The sequence below is a fragment of the Rhinocladiella mackenziei genome (genome assembly GCF_000835555.1).
Source record: "Rhinocladiella mackenziei CBS 650.93 unplaced genomic scaffold supercont1.4, whole genome shotgun sequence".
Lineage (NCBI taxonomy): Eukaryota > Fungi > Ascomycota > Eurotiomycetes > Chaetothyriales > Herpotrichiellaceae > Rhinocladiella > Rhinocladiella mackenziei.
Genome location: NW_013550601.1, coordinates 747,906 through 764,975, shown reverse-complemented (window position 1 = coordinate 764,975; position 17,070 = coordinate 747,906). Strand labels below are relative to the sequence as shown.

Sequence of the window (17,070 nt, the reverse complement as noted above, 5' to 3'; positions counted from 1 at the left end):
CCGAAAAACCAGAAGTCTTCCAACGGGAGCGCACGCAAAGCTATCTCGCCAAAGGGTCAATCAAGAAAAATAGGCGATTGGTGGTACCGTCGGTGTCGCGAAGGTCGTGTACACTGTTTGATGGAGGCGGTGTAGCGACCGAACCATCCAAGTGCAATGTCTCCTGGGGAGGGCCACCAATTATGAGATATACAGGACGACAGAAGCCACAGAAACTGAGGGAGCTTCATGCAGCGGAATGAGCGTAGTCGCAGATTGACCTACCGAAGGATCGCACGTATATACTTTTTCAAAGCCCAACGACTAAAGAAGGACTTGCTCCTGCTGAAGTGCGCCGCCGGCCCCTGTTGGTGTTTGGAGGGATTCTGTGACTAGCTCTCGTGAACCGGGAAGGGTCTCTGGCTGGCATTGGAGGATACAGAGAAACCCGGTGAGGACCATGGGAGCGCTGATTGCTCGTAGTGCTACATCGAGCCATGCCAACAACTGGAATCAAGCAAGAACACGTTGCATGCTCACTTTGCTCGATGCGATAGGCGCCGCGTTTGGAGAGCATCTCGAGGTCAAATGAGATAATGAGATAACAGCAGGCATACCTCAACAGGCATAGAATGACGGGAGTGGTTAGGGCATTGTAATCGGTATGGGGGGTAGCGTAATAAAATCGTCAATACCGGTACGGCGCCTAAAATTACAGGCAGCACTAGCCTCTGGAGGGTGTGTCTCACACCTGGTCAGGGGGGGCTCCGGCTCATTTTGCTTGCCGAGGACAATTTCCTAATATTCACGCAGCATCCCAATGCGCGATGGATTTGCTGTCATTTACGATACCCAAGACACCTCTGGAGTCAGCTCCAGCTGGTTATGAATTTATTGTTGGAGCGTTGAAATTCTCGGAATGAGTTTTTGGCCCTTGAGGTTAGTCAACCGTCACTTGGAAAGTGACAATTCGCCGAAACCCGAGGAAAGGTAAACGTGGTCCTTTGCGCTGTGGTTTGTGCGATCAAAAACACTAACAACAATCCAGCTCAGAACGGTTACCATTGCCACCAGCAGACCTAGTCTTGCCTTCGGATAATGAACAAGATGCGTCGAACGCCGAAATCCAATCTTCTACAGGCCCCATACCGGTGTCGCCTTCGGAAGGCAATCTCGTCTTATCCCAGTCCGAGTCTTCGAGTGACACGCACGGCGAGATGGTACAGGCTTCAGTCGCGCACGGGGTAGAAGAGGTGGAAAGTCCCTCACAAGGGGATGGAGCAAATCAAACTTCAAGTCCTCCTTTAACTCAAGTGCCACCCGCACCACCACTCCCAAAAGACGAGGTATCTGGTAAAGAACCTGGAACGTCGTCGGTAAACCCTTCTGAGGAAATGGTAGTGTCAAACCTGGTAGAAACTTTACATTCCTCGGAAAGTAGCCTCGGCCAGTCTTCCAAAGAGCAGATCTTGCTTGCACAACAATACATCGCGGTAAACCCATCAACAAACTTTGGACAACCTGAGCTAGCGAAATCTTTGGATCCCATGGAACAACTGTCCAACCCCCTGCATGATCAAAACCAATTATCTGAACCCCCACAGCCGAGCAATGAAGACCAAAAGACCTCATCCGGCCTAGCATTGGAATTGAATGACAAGGAAAGTCATGGTGGTGTCCCTGATTCTGACGATCGCTCTGTATCATTACGGAGAAAATGGTATCAGCTCAACAGCTTGATGGATTCCTTCTCGACAAATTTAATTTTCGCCGGCGATCTGCGAAGAGATATTACAGAGACGAGGGAACGAGCTTTGCAAAGTATTGACGCATTCATGGCTTCCAGCAAGGATCCGATTTTGCAGGATCTTTGGAACTCTTTGTCAGCGCTGCAAGCTTCTGAACAAAAACTCAAGGTAGCGGATGAGGAACTGATCCATCAAGGCTATGAAGCACGAGCCCAAGGCTCCAAGATTTTCGGCCAGTCCGCACCTGAGTCGTTCCAAATTCTGGACCAGCAAGGCATTATTGTCCAATCCCAAGATAGTGAAGACGACGACTCGGCTCTTCTGGCAGATGATATTCGATGCGATCAGACTTACGAGGCTCAACTCTATCTCTCCAAGATGGGCGATGTGGATCTCCTCAAAGAGAGCCTAATGGAAGTGGACGCGGAGCTACACCTGGTTGAGAAGAGTGACATCCTTGATGACCATGAACCAGAGCTCCGGTCCCGACAACAAGAGCTCTTAGAACAGCTCGATAAAGCTGAAAATGATCTCACTGTCCTACGAGACAATCTCCCTGAGAGAAAAGTGGACATACCGGAAGAGCAACTGCGTCCTCCTGGGGAAGAAGAGGAAGCGGTTCTTGGGGCAAGTGACGTCAGCGAACGACCGGCGCAAGACCACAACCAAGATCCTGAAGCAGACTCTCAGTTTCTGCTAGGTCCTCAGAAGGGTGGTCTGCTGTCCATCTTGGAAAAAGTGACGGATGACGATCATATTAAATACGACACTCTGGTCAACGCCTATCTCTTGCATCAGCTCAGGGTATCATTCAAGGAGCAAGAGGAACTTGCTAAGACATTACGAGAAGTTGCACAAGATACAAATCAACCAGTGGAAACAGACCCTAAGCTCTTGAAATTGGATCATTGGTTTGAAGAAGAGCGGAAGTCCAAATCGAGTAAACTTCTGACCCGAGCCTTTTTCAGTGACGATATGTCTATCGCAACACACGCGGAGCCATCCCAATTGACTCATGGAATCAGCGAGCCTAATGAACCACGAAAGCCCCATCGTTTTCACACTGGCGACAATATGCAGCGACTCAATTTGTATTCCCGAAATCAGAAAGGTGGTGCAATGTCTCTCCGTTGAAATGGACCATGGCTTTGGAAGTTTGCGTCTTTGATGCTTTGCAACTTGGCAATGATACCCCCTTTTGTTCTGGGATTTTCTTAGGGGAAAAAAAAAAGGAAGCCTTAGATTTTTTCGGGCTTGCTTCTTCTCTTCGTATGCATTGGACCTTGCTTGGGACGAGGACCAAATTTACAACTACACGATCATTTCGCTTGTGAGTGGGAATTGAAACAAGACACTGATCCTTATTCATTTGATCTTGTCTTCCAGAGGAAAAATTGAACCCAAAGTCACTCGCAAGCGTTGTGGTGGCAAGGAGCTATATCGCTGTCCCTTTTATTGTCAGAAATCCTGGCAAGCTGGCTATTTACTAGGACGCGCCTGTAAGGCTGCACGTTTTGGCAATGCCTGGAGCACTTTTTGTCTCGACATCAATAGCATATCCCTCTAGATCCATTATCGAGTTCGGCATCACACAACCAATCATGCTGCAGATATCTCTATCTCGAGACCGTGGCCTGGTCAGACCACTTTGATGGCTCTCCGGTCTTCAACCTTTGCAATATGGACGTCTGCAAAACCAGAAACGAGAATCCACGACCCCGTCCACGGTCCGGGCCTTGGAGACCTCTCGCCTCTTTGCCACCCGTGTTACACGTATCCGCAATGGGTTTGCCCGAAAAGACGATCATATGATGACGCCCGTTTTCTCAAGCTCATTCGTGATGGGTTTGCTTTGGAGCAGTCGGGGCGTTGCGAAAGCACAGCCACGCCGAAAATGGCTCTTCTACCATTAATCCCTGGCCAATCAATAGTGTTAATAGTTTACTGGGCGGCAGTCCTGGTGCTCGCATGGAACAGGGGCACGGTCGTATCAACTGTAATCACACCCCACGCTTGAAAAGCCACTGGCATCGAGGCATGAAGGGCGATGTGTAATTCACGTTGTCATACCAATGAATTCACATCCCTGAATTCAAAACACCACTAAACCCCGGAAGTCGGGACCATCTGGCATCAAGAATCTATCCTTGACCCAGCCGGAGAGCCCTAGTAGAAGCTTACAATCCTCGACAACCTTCACTTAGGGACAATCAATTTTCTCATTCCAGTGTCAACATAGGCTTTCCTTGCAAGGCAAGCCTCAGCGTTCACTCTCCGAACCGTGCAATCGACCAGCGGTAAAATGGTGCAGCCCGGAGGCTAACCGCCCAAAACGCCATCTTGGAGTGAAGAGTTAACGATTGGGATTTCTCGGACGGATTGTGACTGGCCACATCCTCCAGCCTAAAAGAATCGAAGGGCTGGAACCAGCATTCAGATATTCTCGTGCGGTAGAGGACTGGAAACCAAAATGACGAACCGATATCTGTACCTCCATTTCCGCTGTCTGAGCTTTCTTTCCTGGAAGTTGGGGTAACACGACCGGGCATCGTGAGAGCAACCACCAATTATGAGATAGGACATGAAGTAAACCCCGTGTACAATACTAAGTACTAGACTTTTAGGTCCTTGACTGGCGTGCACAATGGACCGGGTCACGCACACACGAGACATTCCTGCTTACTCGTTGGTCTAGGAAGCCTAGTTGCATGAAGTGTAAGGGTCAGAAATGCCGCTGATGATTGATTATAGCCGTTCATGGTGTCGCAAGGGCCCCAACATGGCTCGTTGATATGTTGACAGGCATTGTGATGCCTGAAGTGATTGCACAAGAACAGCCCAGCGCTCAGATGGGGGTGACTACTGTTTTTCCGGTCCAAGTACACCATGATCGAGAGTATGGGAGCGTTAGCCTAGTGGTCCATCCTTGCGCCTGTAGATGGTCATTGGTGATCACAATGCAAAACGTCTTCAGGACTCCCAGTCCCCCCCTCGCCAGCTGAAACCGTATCCATGGATGTCAGTCTGCTCCTGGAAAACCTTATCATTGCCACCCACGGACCAGTTATCAGAATCAAACGAGCACATGCGCAGTCTGCGTATATTCTCTGTACCCTTTTTTTGGTTATTTTCCCTTCCTGGTTGTGAAGATTGATTCGTTCGACCTATCTTCTATTTGCATCGGTCTTTCCCAGCAGGTGGGTTTGAGAAAGTTCGGTAACGGGACCCAGAAGGCGTGTGAAGACAACGGATAGCTTCTGCAACGACAACTCAGAATGTAGACCCCGCAGTTGAGGCTCTGCATAGGCGTGGGGCATCGGACCGAAGGGTGCTCTCATACCTCAGGGGATGGTAAGAGAAGGAGAAGGACCGTGGCTGGGATCGAGTACGTGCCGCTGTGTACAGCATTCGACTTTTATTCATGCTGGCGGAGGCCATCGGTGGCCCTTTTGGCAGGACACCATCTTCGGATGCCTCTAAAGCAATAGCATTCGAGACCGCAGAATGAAGCCAGAGACGTGCATTATACCCTTTCAGACGCCCGCCGGAAAAAAGGGGCCGTCGACAAAGAATTACTGGACACCCCTTTTTGGCAACGCGTCGCCGGAATGCTCGCGACCGCCAGTCCCGAAATGTACCCTGCTCCCGTTTTCCAACCTCATCTTTCGTCCTTCCCTCATTCAGACAATTTTCCTCTTCAGGCCTCGAGCAATCACCTTTCGGACTCACTATGGCCCGACTGCTCTTCTCCATCCATCGACCTACACCCAATCAAAATCTGCCAAAGGGCTCTGAGAACCTTCCTAGTGCACCCGAGCTTATTCCTGAAAATGCTGGAGCCTGAGACGTGCCCAGATCCATGATCCCTTTACGAGGTCAGCCATGTCGAAGTTCTCAAATAATACCAATCTTTCGCCTTCGCTGACTCCGTTGTAATTGCGATGAGGAATGGTAAGAGCGAGCTGCCATTGGCGATTGAGCCAACGTCATGCCGGGCCGCGAGGCAGCAATATTTCTCTGAAACTGACAAACATTTGATTGAGCTTGGGAGATACAAATCCTTGAATAGAACTCGAGGAATACAAGATGACCATTCATTCCAAAAGATTTTCTTCAAATACCTCATACGATCTATCTATCCTTCCCCGTCCGCGAACAGCTCGATCATCTGTCTGCTCTAACCACGCCTTGGCTCTTTCAGCATGTCACAATCAACCTCCCTCCGCGTCGGAATCCTCCTGATCCCACCGGTGCAACTCCTCGACGCCTCCGCCATCGATGCCTTCGGCATGTTGACTCCCTCATACCTTTCAGCATGCGGTCTGCCCCAACCACTTGTCGACCTCGCAATCCCCGTCTCAATCCACTACATCAGCACTTCCGGCCCCGATACGCATGTCTCCATGACCTCTTCCGCAACCCTCCCAGTGACAGACTCCCTAGACTCTCCCGCCGTACAACCAGGACAACTCGACACGTTGCTCATTCCCGGCCCGGACCCGAACCTCGTCCCCGATGAGGCCGTTTCATCCTTTATCCGCGCGCACCAGAAAGCCGACAAGACGGATATCCTCGTCATTTGCACGGGTAGTTTCCCTGCCGGCTACGCTGGACTATTGGACGGGAAGCGCGTCACAGGTCCGAGAGCTCTAGTGACCAAGTTGAAGGAGAAATTTCCGACCGCTAAATTCGTGGACCGGAGGTGGGAGAGGGATGGTCGGCTATGGACTTCCGGTGGGTATTCCCGTTGTCCCTTTACTGTCTGATTTTGCATGATCAAAACGTGGCCATGACTTCCATCTTATTTCTTGTATGCCCTTTTTCTCTCTCTTTTGCTCGATTCACTCCCGACCTTCGCCGATGCCGTCAGCCTTAGACCCAACTCTCTCTAACCAATTTGTAGGCGGAATCACCAACGGTCTCGACCTGACCGCTGCATACCTACATTACAAGGTGCAAAAGGAGCTAGCAGACCTAGTCTGTGCGATGGCAGAAATCGGCGATCGATCACAGGACTACGACGGTGGGAAAGCAAGCAATATGCTCTGGTGGATTTGGTTGATTATCAGGTCAGCGATTAAAGGTAAGATGGGCACCAAGGATAAAGCGGCCAAGGAGAAGAAACAGCAATAGAGAGCACTGGAAGCTTGGGATCAGTTTGGTGTTGAGAGGTTTCCTTTGGTAAAGCGTTGTTTTCCCGTTGATCTGCTTGACACCCTCCCCCCCGATCAATGTCTTTCAGGTACGACCCAAGCCGAAACGCTCATCCTATTTCTTGTGTCCTTGTCTTCCTCTTTCACCAAAAGGAGTTTACCTCCGGAGCCTTCATTCGCTCGATATCAGTGTTTTCCTCCCTCATCTCACCCTTGTTGATCATATGATTGAGAACACGACTCACCCGCAGCAGATTGTATCCACACACGTAGCAGGTATATCTCTTTGCCGGTTCTTTTTGTTGTCCTCTTTCTCTTATCCCCTATTGTACTTGTCCACCCGCTACTGGCGCCGATAGGGTTAGGGTCGAGTTCGAGTTCCACGGCTTATAGTGGCTCTATGTTGGGGGCGGGATTTGGTGCTTTGGTGAAAGTATTTTTGGAGTCAGGAAGTCCCAGCCCCAACGAGCGGTTGTCGCTGACTGGTCCCGAAGCAGGCACTGGAATGTTGGCATCCTGGGTAGGGAGAGTTGTTGCCGCTGGGTGAGTCGGTCCTAGCGTCAGAGCAGCAGGGAGCAGACTAGTAAGTCACCATCCCCTGTGTAGAAAGATGAAGGCCTCATCTACTTCCCTTGTGCAGAATTACTCTAGCCAGTTCGATTCCTAGGCCGAAGTTGAACAAGCCATGGACGCCAGGGGCCGTCTTGTCTAGGGGTCTGTCGACAAGGTGTGTCCTCTTGTCACTGTTGCTTCCCCCTTGTCAGCCAAATCTGCCCCTGTTGAGCAAACAGGATGTCTCCAGAAATCTGCGACGAGGGAAAGAGACCGACTCACTCTTGTGACTGTGTTGGATCTCTGTCCATGTCCGGTACCTCAATGACAGACGCTTTGTCGATGTGGCCCTGGTTTTGATTCCCATGAAAGATAAGTCTAACAAAGATACAGGAGTTTTTGATTGCTGATTGGCAGAATAATTCTGCCAGCGCCTCGAGCATCGCAGTTCTTGTCTTTCCTTTCTGCCAACGCTTTTTCAATCCACAATTTTTGAATGCAAAAGAATAACACTCACACCCAGCAAGGGACTCCGCAAGCTCCTTAGCAGATCTCTTTGATTCACACATACGCAGAGGAATTTACCAAGCCCAAGTCTTCCTCTTGTCACCACGATTTTCTTTTTGTATATACCGATCCAAAAATCGTCGTTATCTGATATCGGATCGGTACTTCTATTCGAAGCCCGTTTGAAGCAAACACTCGCAGGTCAGCCCCTTTCGACGTAATCTTCAACACAAAACCCAGTCAAAATTGCTGGCTACGGCCATGAGGGTATGATAGCTGCCGACCTAGAAGACTTTTTACGATAAGTACTGATTCGTCAAATTGTCAAATTGTCGTGTCAATCAAACATCCCCTGGTGGGCTTCTTCAAACCATCGCTTCGACATTTCGCTTCACTCGGCCTCTTCAACTCTCCAGGATACGCTCAAGAAAACATCAGTAGCATCCTTAAAAGGCGGCGTGGCTAGCCTCGACAACCTGAATTGGGTTGAACAGTGTCGCGATGGAGTCAAAATGACTACTCCGATCAGACTTTGGCAACCAGTTGTCATACTGCAAAACTGATTCCGGTACAATAAGAGCGACGATCCGAATGAGAGCTCTCACCAGTGGTGAAATACTATTATAAAAAAAAAAAAAAAAAAAAATTGGGATTTTTATCTTTGGATTTCTCTTGTGTGTGGGAGGGAACTTTGACATCCTCCATACTACTGGCAAACGGAACAAGCTCTCACTAAAGGCTTGCTTACACGTTGCAGGTCCAACGTTTTCTGCCAAATCCCTCTGTGGAGTCTTTTTGCTTCACATTTGAAGAGGTTCTAAGGTAACCCGGCTGCCAGATTAGCTTCTTGATCTGCTCCCAGTAAGACGAATGCGACAAAGCCGAAGGGATCGACATTTTCGTCTTGTCGGGATCTTCGAATTTTGTGACACCCGGACGACATCATCTTCTTCGTCACCGCTTTCGGTTCCCATGCTCCACCTTGACCCTCTTCTGCCCGTGCGATTGGCATGCAAGCCAGCTGCCCATCAGGACCCAGCCGTTGTTGACCTTGATGAGAGGTTCACGACGGCCAGGTTAGCGAAGCGGTTTCGGTACGAGTTGCAGATCGGACCCTACGACAGGACGTGACTTTGGCAAAACTGGTACGGCTCGTTGCTGCTGTGCTCTACCAAGACACCGTTGTATGGTGTTAAGACGCAACTAACCGTAGGCAGCCACTGTGGGAATAAAGGTGTGACTAACTCCATAATTGCACCAAACAGGGTTGCCATAACTATGTACCGTCACGCATGCATGACGAACGAGTTGCGGTATATGCCCTGCGAGCGGACTGAAAATGGAAAACGTCTTCCATTCGACCTCCGATGGCGCTTTGCACGGGCTAGGATTGAAGGAATCCCCAGGACATTCCTATCGTCTGTGCAAATACAAGCCCTGGCCGTAGTGGTTGAGATCTGGTGAATGGTGGCCGTTATGTTTAATGAAAGGAGCGCCCTTCTAGTGCGCCATTTTCGGAGATGAGGAGTGAGCATTAAGTTGGTTGAAGGTGCGAGTTAACTGACCTCCTGTCAAACTGGGTGCAACTGAGATGTATTGAATGCTCTGTTCTCTATCCACTTGTCGAGGGACTGAGGCTTCTTTTATAGACATGCGAATACTACGTCGTTACGCAGAGCAACCATCAGTAACGCCGTCGTCTATGGAAACCTCTCACCAGTGTTTCAGCGGTGGAGCCAATGTATAATGGCTCTCTTGTTCGACACCTCCACAGTCCGTCCGCAATATGTATCATTCTGATATGTGTGACTCAGTCACATATCGAGTGCCGTTGTACCAAGCTCAAGTGTGGAGAGGTATGAGATCCAGCGGCGGGAGCGTGATGGTCTGCTTGGGGTTGTGTGGCTCTTCTAAGGCATCCTGCAGCTATGCTGGCTGGACCAGGGGTTGACAACGATGTGAACTAGGTCGCGGTGCCGACAAAGACATTGAGTGTTGTCAGATCGACACTGGATCGACATGATTGTGGAAGTGGAAATGTGGCCGTTTCAAGAGGAGAGCAAGCAGTCTGACTATGTGCCGTCTTGACCGTCAATGGTTGAGACAACGTCGAGGATAGGAGGAAGTCATGTCTCGGATCTTTGGACCAATCTGGTGGATGATTGCGGTGGTTAGCCCTGTGAGTGAATGCGCAACTGAAGTCAACAAGATCGATCTGAACACTCTCCGTCGACGATGCCATGCAAGAGAATACGCTACAAAGTGCAAGATGAAGGTGAGATCTGCATAACCAGGGACACCTTTTTCCATTTTTGGACGGAATCAACCATACATGTGGGGCACTCGGACCCTCCCGATGCATCCTCGCCGAGCACTTGCACAGGATCCCATGTCCAATGTTCAACACCAACTTTTCGCTATATTTCATAGATAGTAGATGCTATTAGTAAAGGTCACTCTCTTTGCGCAATGAATACACTACATTATCGGACTTAGGACCAGTCTCCGTGTGGTCCGATCTGTTCAGAGATGAGGATTCGCTATTCAATTACGCAACACCATTTTCCCAAACCAGCAAGCACTATGGCAAGTCTCCATGGTGAAGATGGTTCAATATGTCCTACAAAATGGTTCCAAGTCAGATATAAACTGTGTCCGGGTTACTCGCCATGATCTATCATCTCTGATGTTTTCCGATTTACAACCTGTCCATCGCCGTCTTGATACTTTGGATCCAGCAAAAGATTGAATCCAGCAAGAGACTCTCAAACCCTTTCAATATGACCGCTGATACTTTATCTCTAGCTGGCAAAGTCGCCATAGTGACTGGATCCGGCCGCGAGAACGGAATTGGAGCTGGAATTGTCGCGGCATTGGCTCGCAGTGGAGCTGCGGTCACGATCAACTACGTCTCCGACTCCGTAACGAAACGGGCCCATTCTGTTGCCGATAAAATCAAGGCCGACGGTGGGCGGGTAACCGTTGTCCAGACCACTGTCGACACGCCGGAGGGAGCCCTGTTCCTCGTACAAGAGACTTTGAAGGCTTTCGAAACTGACCGCATCGACATTTTGGGTAAGCTTCCATGCTTTGTCCAGATTATTGCCACATAACTGGTCTCTGACTTCCTTGCTAGTCAACAATGCAGGGACTGGGTTTGCCGGCGAAACCCTCCATGTCAAGCCAGAAGAGATCACCAAAACATTCGATGTCAACGTCAAGGCACCCGTCTTTATGGCACAGGCCACAGTCCCTCACATGCCGCCAGGGAGTCGAGTTATCAATGTCTCGTCGACTGCTTCTAAGCTTGGGCTCCACGATATACCAGTATATGGAGCTTCCAAAGCTGCCTTGGACAGCCTGACCTGGTCGTGGGCCAAGGAGGTAAGAAAGTCCTGACCCCAGCTGAATCGCCTGCCCTGAAAAACTGATGAGCTACAGTGGGGACGAAGCAGAGGTATCACTGTCAATGCTGTCGCTCCGGGTCCCGTTGTCACAGATATCGTTCCTCCAGATGTGGCCGACCAGCTTATGAAACCTCAAAGAGACATAACCAGAGCTGCAGATAGATTTGGTACCGCCGAGGATATTGCTGACGCAGTGCTCCTTTTGGCGTCTGAGAAGGCACGATGGATTACGGGGCAGTATATTTCGGTCAGTGGAGGGATCACCGGAAACTGATATTGAAGCAGTTGAGGGATACTATGGCCCGGCTTACGTGAGCGCAATTATTTTCCTTGATTTCAACGGGCTGTGGATTTCTGCCCGGGACCTTAAGCGGCCAGATAGTTCTAGTTAGCTTATACGTTCTCGTCTCGCCGCTACAACAACATGGGCTTTGAGATCCCGTGCTAAGGCACGGCCTACATTCGCGAAAAGATGAATTCATCTAATACCAATAGAATGGTCTAGGCCAGCTATCTACCTTACCTACTACCTAGCAACGCTAGGAAGTTCGCGTCATGTAGGTGTATCGTCCATAACGTCTCGGCGGTGACGACAACCCACTTTCTACAATTGCTTACAAATTGCGGTGGAACTTACTGTCGATCAAAACATTGTCTTTTCCACTGCTTTGAGATTTTTCGAACAACCTGATGCTATTACGCCTCGCCTTCATGTTCGACAATCTCGCAGGAATAGATTCGGGCACTATCAGTCCCGCTCCAGATGCAGGCATCTCCTCCCCGGACATCTCAAACCACAAACCCAGATCTGGCATTCGTGAACATCACACATCCTCAAGATATCAGAGATCGACAAACGCAGAGGAAAATTCGTCGCCATGTTATGAAGGATATCGGCTTTGCCAGAAGGCGAAGATCCCGAACCAACCAAATCATTTTCAACCTGACTTCAGAGAAACCACATTCATCAAAGCCTGAATCCAGCAAGGCGGTGGTCTCTCAGCAGCCTCCAAAGCCTATTCGACATATCACGGACCTGCATTCTCACCAGAGTTCAAAATTAGCGCTCTCTCAACTATCGTCGAGTGGATTCCCCTCGCCATACGCCAATCGCAACCTCTTTTCTCGTATTGCGTCGTCTCGGGCTCAGAGACTTCTCAGCTTCCGTAGGCGAAACCCCCATTCCTCTTTCTTAAGATGACTGGTATTCACCGCACATAGTGCACAAGGAGGACGCTCCGGTATGCCAAACGTTCCGAAGCCTGTGTTTCACAATAGCGTTGGCCGACGAAAGTGCCATGTACCTGGCTCTCGCAGAGTCGGCACTGGATCCGGAGTGGCAGAGTTCCCAACCCGATAGCCGAGAAAACGTGCACGCATTGCAGTACTACACTGCCTCGCTCAGACTCGTGGACAAGCGACTGAGGAATACGAGCGCTGTCGGGAATGCGATCATTGGCACGGTGATCTCTCTGGCTGCGTACGATGTCAGAGCCCTGTTCAGCTGTTTGGAGACGGAGCCCGCTAATGCTTTCCTAGCTGCGCATCCACCACTTCTCGCGATGGGCGGTTCATATGGCTGGTCTACAGGGAATGATCCAAAGCCGAGGCGGCGTCGAGGCTCTTGATTGGGGCAATACACGAGAGATACTGTTCTGGTATGTCAACCAATGAGGAGCCGCTCACCCACGGATCAATTTACGCCATATTGAATTCTGCACAGGTCCGACTTGGTTGGGTCCTTAGCACTAGACTTGTCTCCTCAGTTTCCAGTCTGTGACCGGCTCATGCCACAAGCGCACGATTATCCGGCCTCTCCAGTACTCGCGCGAACCATCTCGGTCCTGGAAAATCGCACTCCGATCCTTTCAGACATCTGCTCGGTGCTGGTACGTCTTTCCTATCTGAAATACCTGGTCGCCGGAAACGGGCCGCGTCAACAGACTGACAAAACCCTGACCCAAACTCTCGGCCTCATCACCCATAACCTGCTCAGCCTGCCACGTCGCTTGATCCTCTCAGACCCCGGCCACCCCTCGACAGCTCACCTTGTGCTGCGCGAAGCGATCCGGCTGGCGTCCCTTCTTTTCCTCACTGCACCAGTTGGCCGTGTTGCGGGGAACAGAGATCTCCATGCCAAGCATAGAGGTCGATTGCCGAAGTTGCTCAGGTCATACCATGACATCACAGATTGGTCGGACCTAGAAGAGCTCGAAGTATGGGTGCTGGTTGTGGGGGCATGGGCTGAGGTTGGTGAGGATAGAAAGTGGATGGTCCGGAGGATCAAGGGGGTTATGCGGATGAAAGGGCTCGACTGGCCAGGAGTGCTGGGTGTATTGAGACGAATTGCTTTGATTGAAGGTGTTTGGAATAATGAGGTGGATCGGATTGGAGCGGAAGTGGCTCAAATGCAATCTGTCTCACTCAACGAGCGATAGTCACGACGGCGTCAAAGAGCATTGAATGGACCAATAACCAGACATTTGATTGGGCGGTCTCGTGGGGCCAGGGAGTTCTTGGGGATGACCGAGTCGTCGCATCAGAGGAACATGGGCGAGCAGAAGTGAAAAGAGAAGACGAAAATAAAATAGTCCCACTCTTCAGTTGTGGTTGCAGTCGCAGATTCGCCGGCCAGTCGTCAAGAAGCTGAAGCGAGGACACACTGCTCATCTCACAAATGACAGATCAGTTCAGATAGCGAGTCCAGACCTTCGTTCTGGATCCTGAATCTGTGGTCGACACCGAGGAATCTAGTCTACGATACAAAGCTCGCCAGAAAAGGAGCCCCCTTAGAATCTCAGCCTCGTCGTCTTGCCATAGCCCACAGCCTTCAGCCTTGTACACCATCCGCCTCTCATCATAGATCATTCAACAATCTACAGAATCTACAACGCGTCAGTAAAGGAAGGCCGCCGAGCTGACATCAGCGGGACCCAAGATTGAGATCCCCCACCTGTTTTGAAATCTCCGTCTCGTATTGTTGGGTGCTTTGAAGCAAATGTTGCTGCGAAGAGCTTGAGATGGAATTGCTTTGAATGACAGGCGTTGGTCCTGGGAAGGATGGCCGCGATAGAAGTGGCCGCTTGGGAAGGATGTGCCATGGAGCACCAGATGGCCTCCATTTTCACCGAATACTATGTCCGCATTCTATCCAACAAGTTCCTCCTGACCAAGTCCATGATGCCAACACGCTCATGCTCAGGCATCTCTTTCGGCACAATATCTTCTAACTTCGCGATCCAACTTGTCCTTTTGTGTGGCTACATTCTCCATCATCCCCTTGACAACTTTGGCTTCCGCTAAGACTTCGCTCTGGTCGCTCTCAACGACGGCTTTCAGTCCACTCTCTTCGTAAACGGCCTCCATAACATCCATGACGGCGAAAAGCTGATTGGGCAACCATGTCACGATTGGACTTCCGCCTGTAGCTGTGGGGTGTGGGGAGCGCTTGATAATGTATTCTCTGGCAAACAGCCAGTGGCGCCAGCGGAAACTGCGGACACGTTCAAGAAGTTTGAGGTAATGGGTCGGGAGAAGCAAGCTGTCGTCATTGGCACCATTTTCCGCGTTATCACGGCTAGCAGAGCAGTACGCCCTTACACCAACTTCGGCGCTCTTGCTCATGACCCATCCCAGAAAGTCTCTGTGTGGCTTAGGTCGATAGGATCTGAAATCTTTTAGAATCTCAGTGAGCGGATTCTTGGGCATGGGGATCTCTAGGAGATGATCTAGCAAGGGAATGATGCTGTCATTCGCGCCCGACTCGCCACGGAAATAGAGATGCTTGGAGTCGCCATATCGAGTCCCCTGATAGATGACCCCGTCTGGAAACATCGACTGAGATGTAATTCCAAAGATGAAGGTGCGGTAGGACAGGTAGTCTTTAGGTAGCGAGTGCGTCCACATTTGCTCCATGTGTGTCTCGATTCGAGTCATGGCGGAGAGCATGGTTTGGAAGGCCAATATCGCGGCACCCGTGTCGGAAGGCACGTTTTCAATGGTCGACAAAAGATCCACCGCCCCTGAGATCAATGGCCCGGACTCTTGTACCATATGGACATGAGTGAGAATGAAGCCGGCCTCGGAACTAGTAGGGTCAAGCCCTCGTTCGAATGCGCGGACGAGTCGCAAGTTGTCATACACGCTCGCGCCGAGGTTTGGACGAGCAAGGCTGTAGTTGTACAGTGCGTATGACGCGGCATACGACATAAAGGGGGGGATGTCAAGGCTAGAAGGGGGGGAGAAGAGGGCCAAGTCAGTGCATAAGCTTGTTGGATAGAGTATGAAATCTGGACGGGATCATTCGTAGTGAGGCTATTTCTGGACCAAAATCTAGAAAGAGCGACAGTAATACTTACATATCGGCCGCCTTAACCAACGGTGCGGCGATACACCGGGGTAACACAGCTCTCCCCAGACCATAACCAGCATCATGGTCCTTGGACCACGTCGCCCAACATGGTTCCAGCAAATATGCACTGGCGAGGAAACTGTAGTCCCGGAATAGAGCCGTGATGGCCTCGAGGTCGTAATCTTTCTCTGAACCAATCTTGTTAAGCTGTACCCGTAAGTCGTCGATGTGGGAGGTCAGGTCCGGCAGAGCACCGGAGTCGATCAGGGCCCCAAGTTTGAAAGATGCCAGGAGGCCGGGCGACCCATCAGCTTTGACGATGGGCATGTCATCGAGAATGGAAGAGAGGGCATCGAATTGTGCGGGCAGGCGCAATACCGGCGGGCGACATGGGAGGAAGCCGGTGGCGGTGGTAATGGTGAATGGGTCCGTGGACCCGGGAAGAGTCGTGGCATCGGATTGTAAGTGGGGAAAGAGGACTGAAAGGGGTGGGAGAGGTGGTGAGTCGGTCAGGTAAGTCATGTCGGATGTTCAATAAAGATACTTAGGTTGGAGTAGTAGTACGACTACTAAGTATTGGGGAGGAAGAGATTCCTCTCGGCGGAATGCCCGTGGATGGACTGCTTCGCCTCCGGTATCATCTTCTTCAAGACCGGGGCGGAGCAGGTGTATATATCAACGTGGCCGGAATTAAAACCGGCCAACGACCCTCCTTACCTGCGCTCTCATGATAGGAGAAGCGCGACCCTTTCGAGTGAGCCAAATCAACACCATCCCGACGCCAGCGGAGCCAATATCGTAAAGGGGTAAAAATATCCCATTATACCGGTCACCTGCATCGCATCCCAGCGAGAATCGTCGTCGCGGTGATGTCCAGCCTTGTCTTGGTGTCGTCTTGTTGAGATTCCCTAATGTATTGCTGGAACTGGGCCGGTCATTTGCCAGCTCTGAATATGCCTGATGTGAGGGCGAGTTTCTTGGAAGAGCTTGTGACTTTCAGCTATACCCGTATCTCTTGTTCGAATGAGGCAAATATGGTCCGTCAAGGCCATCTCAACCCCGCTGTAAGATCGACTGCGTGAGTATAGCAGATGCATCCGCAATGGTGGGAAAAAGTCATGCGGCCATATGATGGAATGAAAGGAGAAGCCCACCTAGGGGCCCCTCTTTGAATGTCTTGCTCTTAAGTAATGAGTTGCCTCGAGGCCGGAATTGGATACGCAAGGCACTTGAAACTTGTGCTGTCGTAATTGGTCTGGCCGGAATTGCTGCGGCCTCGCACGTGACCAGCCTGGGAGGCGGTAAGTGGAGCACGGAGATGCTTTGATGCCTGATGCTAAGTGGATAAGACAAGCGAGGCCGAGGAGGGAGAT

At 50.7% G+C, this 17,070-nt stretch overlaps 5 protein-coding genes across 5 annotated transcripts; 4 read left to right on the top strand and 1 right to left on the bottom strand.

Annotated features, from left to right (window-relative positions):
* Positions 1 to 898: 898 nt before the first annotated feature.
* Positions 899 to 2,861, top strand: Z518_05399 (uncharacterized protein; the record flags this gene model as incomplete). The annotated part of the gene is made up of 2 exons (XM_013416211.1): positions 899 to 969; positions 1,028 to 2,861. 2 exons carry the CDS (start codon positions 899 to 901, stop codon positions 2,859 to 2,861), a joined length of 1,905 nt encoding a protein of 634 aa, XP_013271665.1.
* A 3,068-nt stretch (positions 2,862 to 5,929) lies between these two features.
* Positions 5,930 to 6,860, top strand: Z518_05398 (uncharacterized protein; the record flags this gene model as incomplete). Its single annotated transcript, XM_013416210.1, has 2 exons — positions 5,930 to 6,461; positions 6,631 to 6,860. The coding sequence occupies 2 exons, from the start codon at positions 5,930 to 5,932 to the stop codon at positions 6,858 to 6,860; spliced, it is 762 nt and encodes a 253-aa protein (XP_013271664.1).
* A 3,859-nt stretch (positions 6,861 to 10,719) lies between these two features.
* On the top strand, positions 10,720 to 11,620 carry Z518_05397 (uncharacterized protein; the record flags this gene model as incomplete). Its single annotated transcript, XM_013416209.1, has 3 exons — positions 10,720 to 11,014; positions 11,076 to 11,323; positions 11,381 to 11,620. The coding sequence occupies 3 exons, from the start codon at positions 10,720 to 10,722 to the stop codon at positions 11,618 to 11,620; spliced, it is 783 nt and encodes a 260-aa protein (XP_013271663.1).
* A 489-nt stretch (positions 11,621 to 12,109) lies between these two features.
* Z518_05396 (uncharacterized protein) lies at positions 12,110 to 13,784 on the top strand (the record flags this gene model as incomplete). The annotated part of the gene is made up of 4 exons (XM_013416208.1): positions 12,110 to 12,512; positions 12,568 to 12,833; positions 12,886 to 12,998; positions 13,070 to 13,784. 4 exons carry the CDS (start codon positions 12,110 to 12,112, stop codon positions 13,782 to 13,784), a joined length of 1,497 nt encoding a protein of 498 aa, XP_013271662.1.
* A 760-nt stretch (positions 13,785 to 14,544) lies between these two features.
* On the bottom strand, positions 14,545 to 16,219 carry Z518_05395 (uncharacterized protein; the record flags this gene model as incomplete). Its single annotated transcript, XM_013416207.1, has 2 exons — positions 14,545 to 15,574; positions 15,705 to 16,219. The coding sequence occupies 2 exons, from the start codon at positions 16,217 to 16,219 to the stop codon at positions 14,545 to 14,547; spliced, it is 1,545 nt and encodes a 514-aa protein (XP_013271661.1).
* Positions 16,220 to 17,070: the final 851 nt, after the last annotated feature.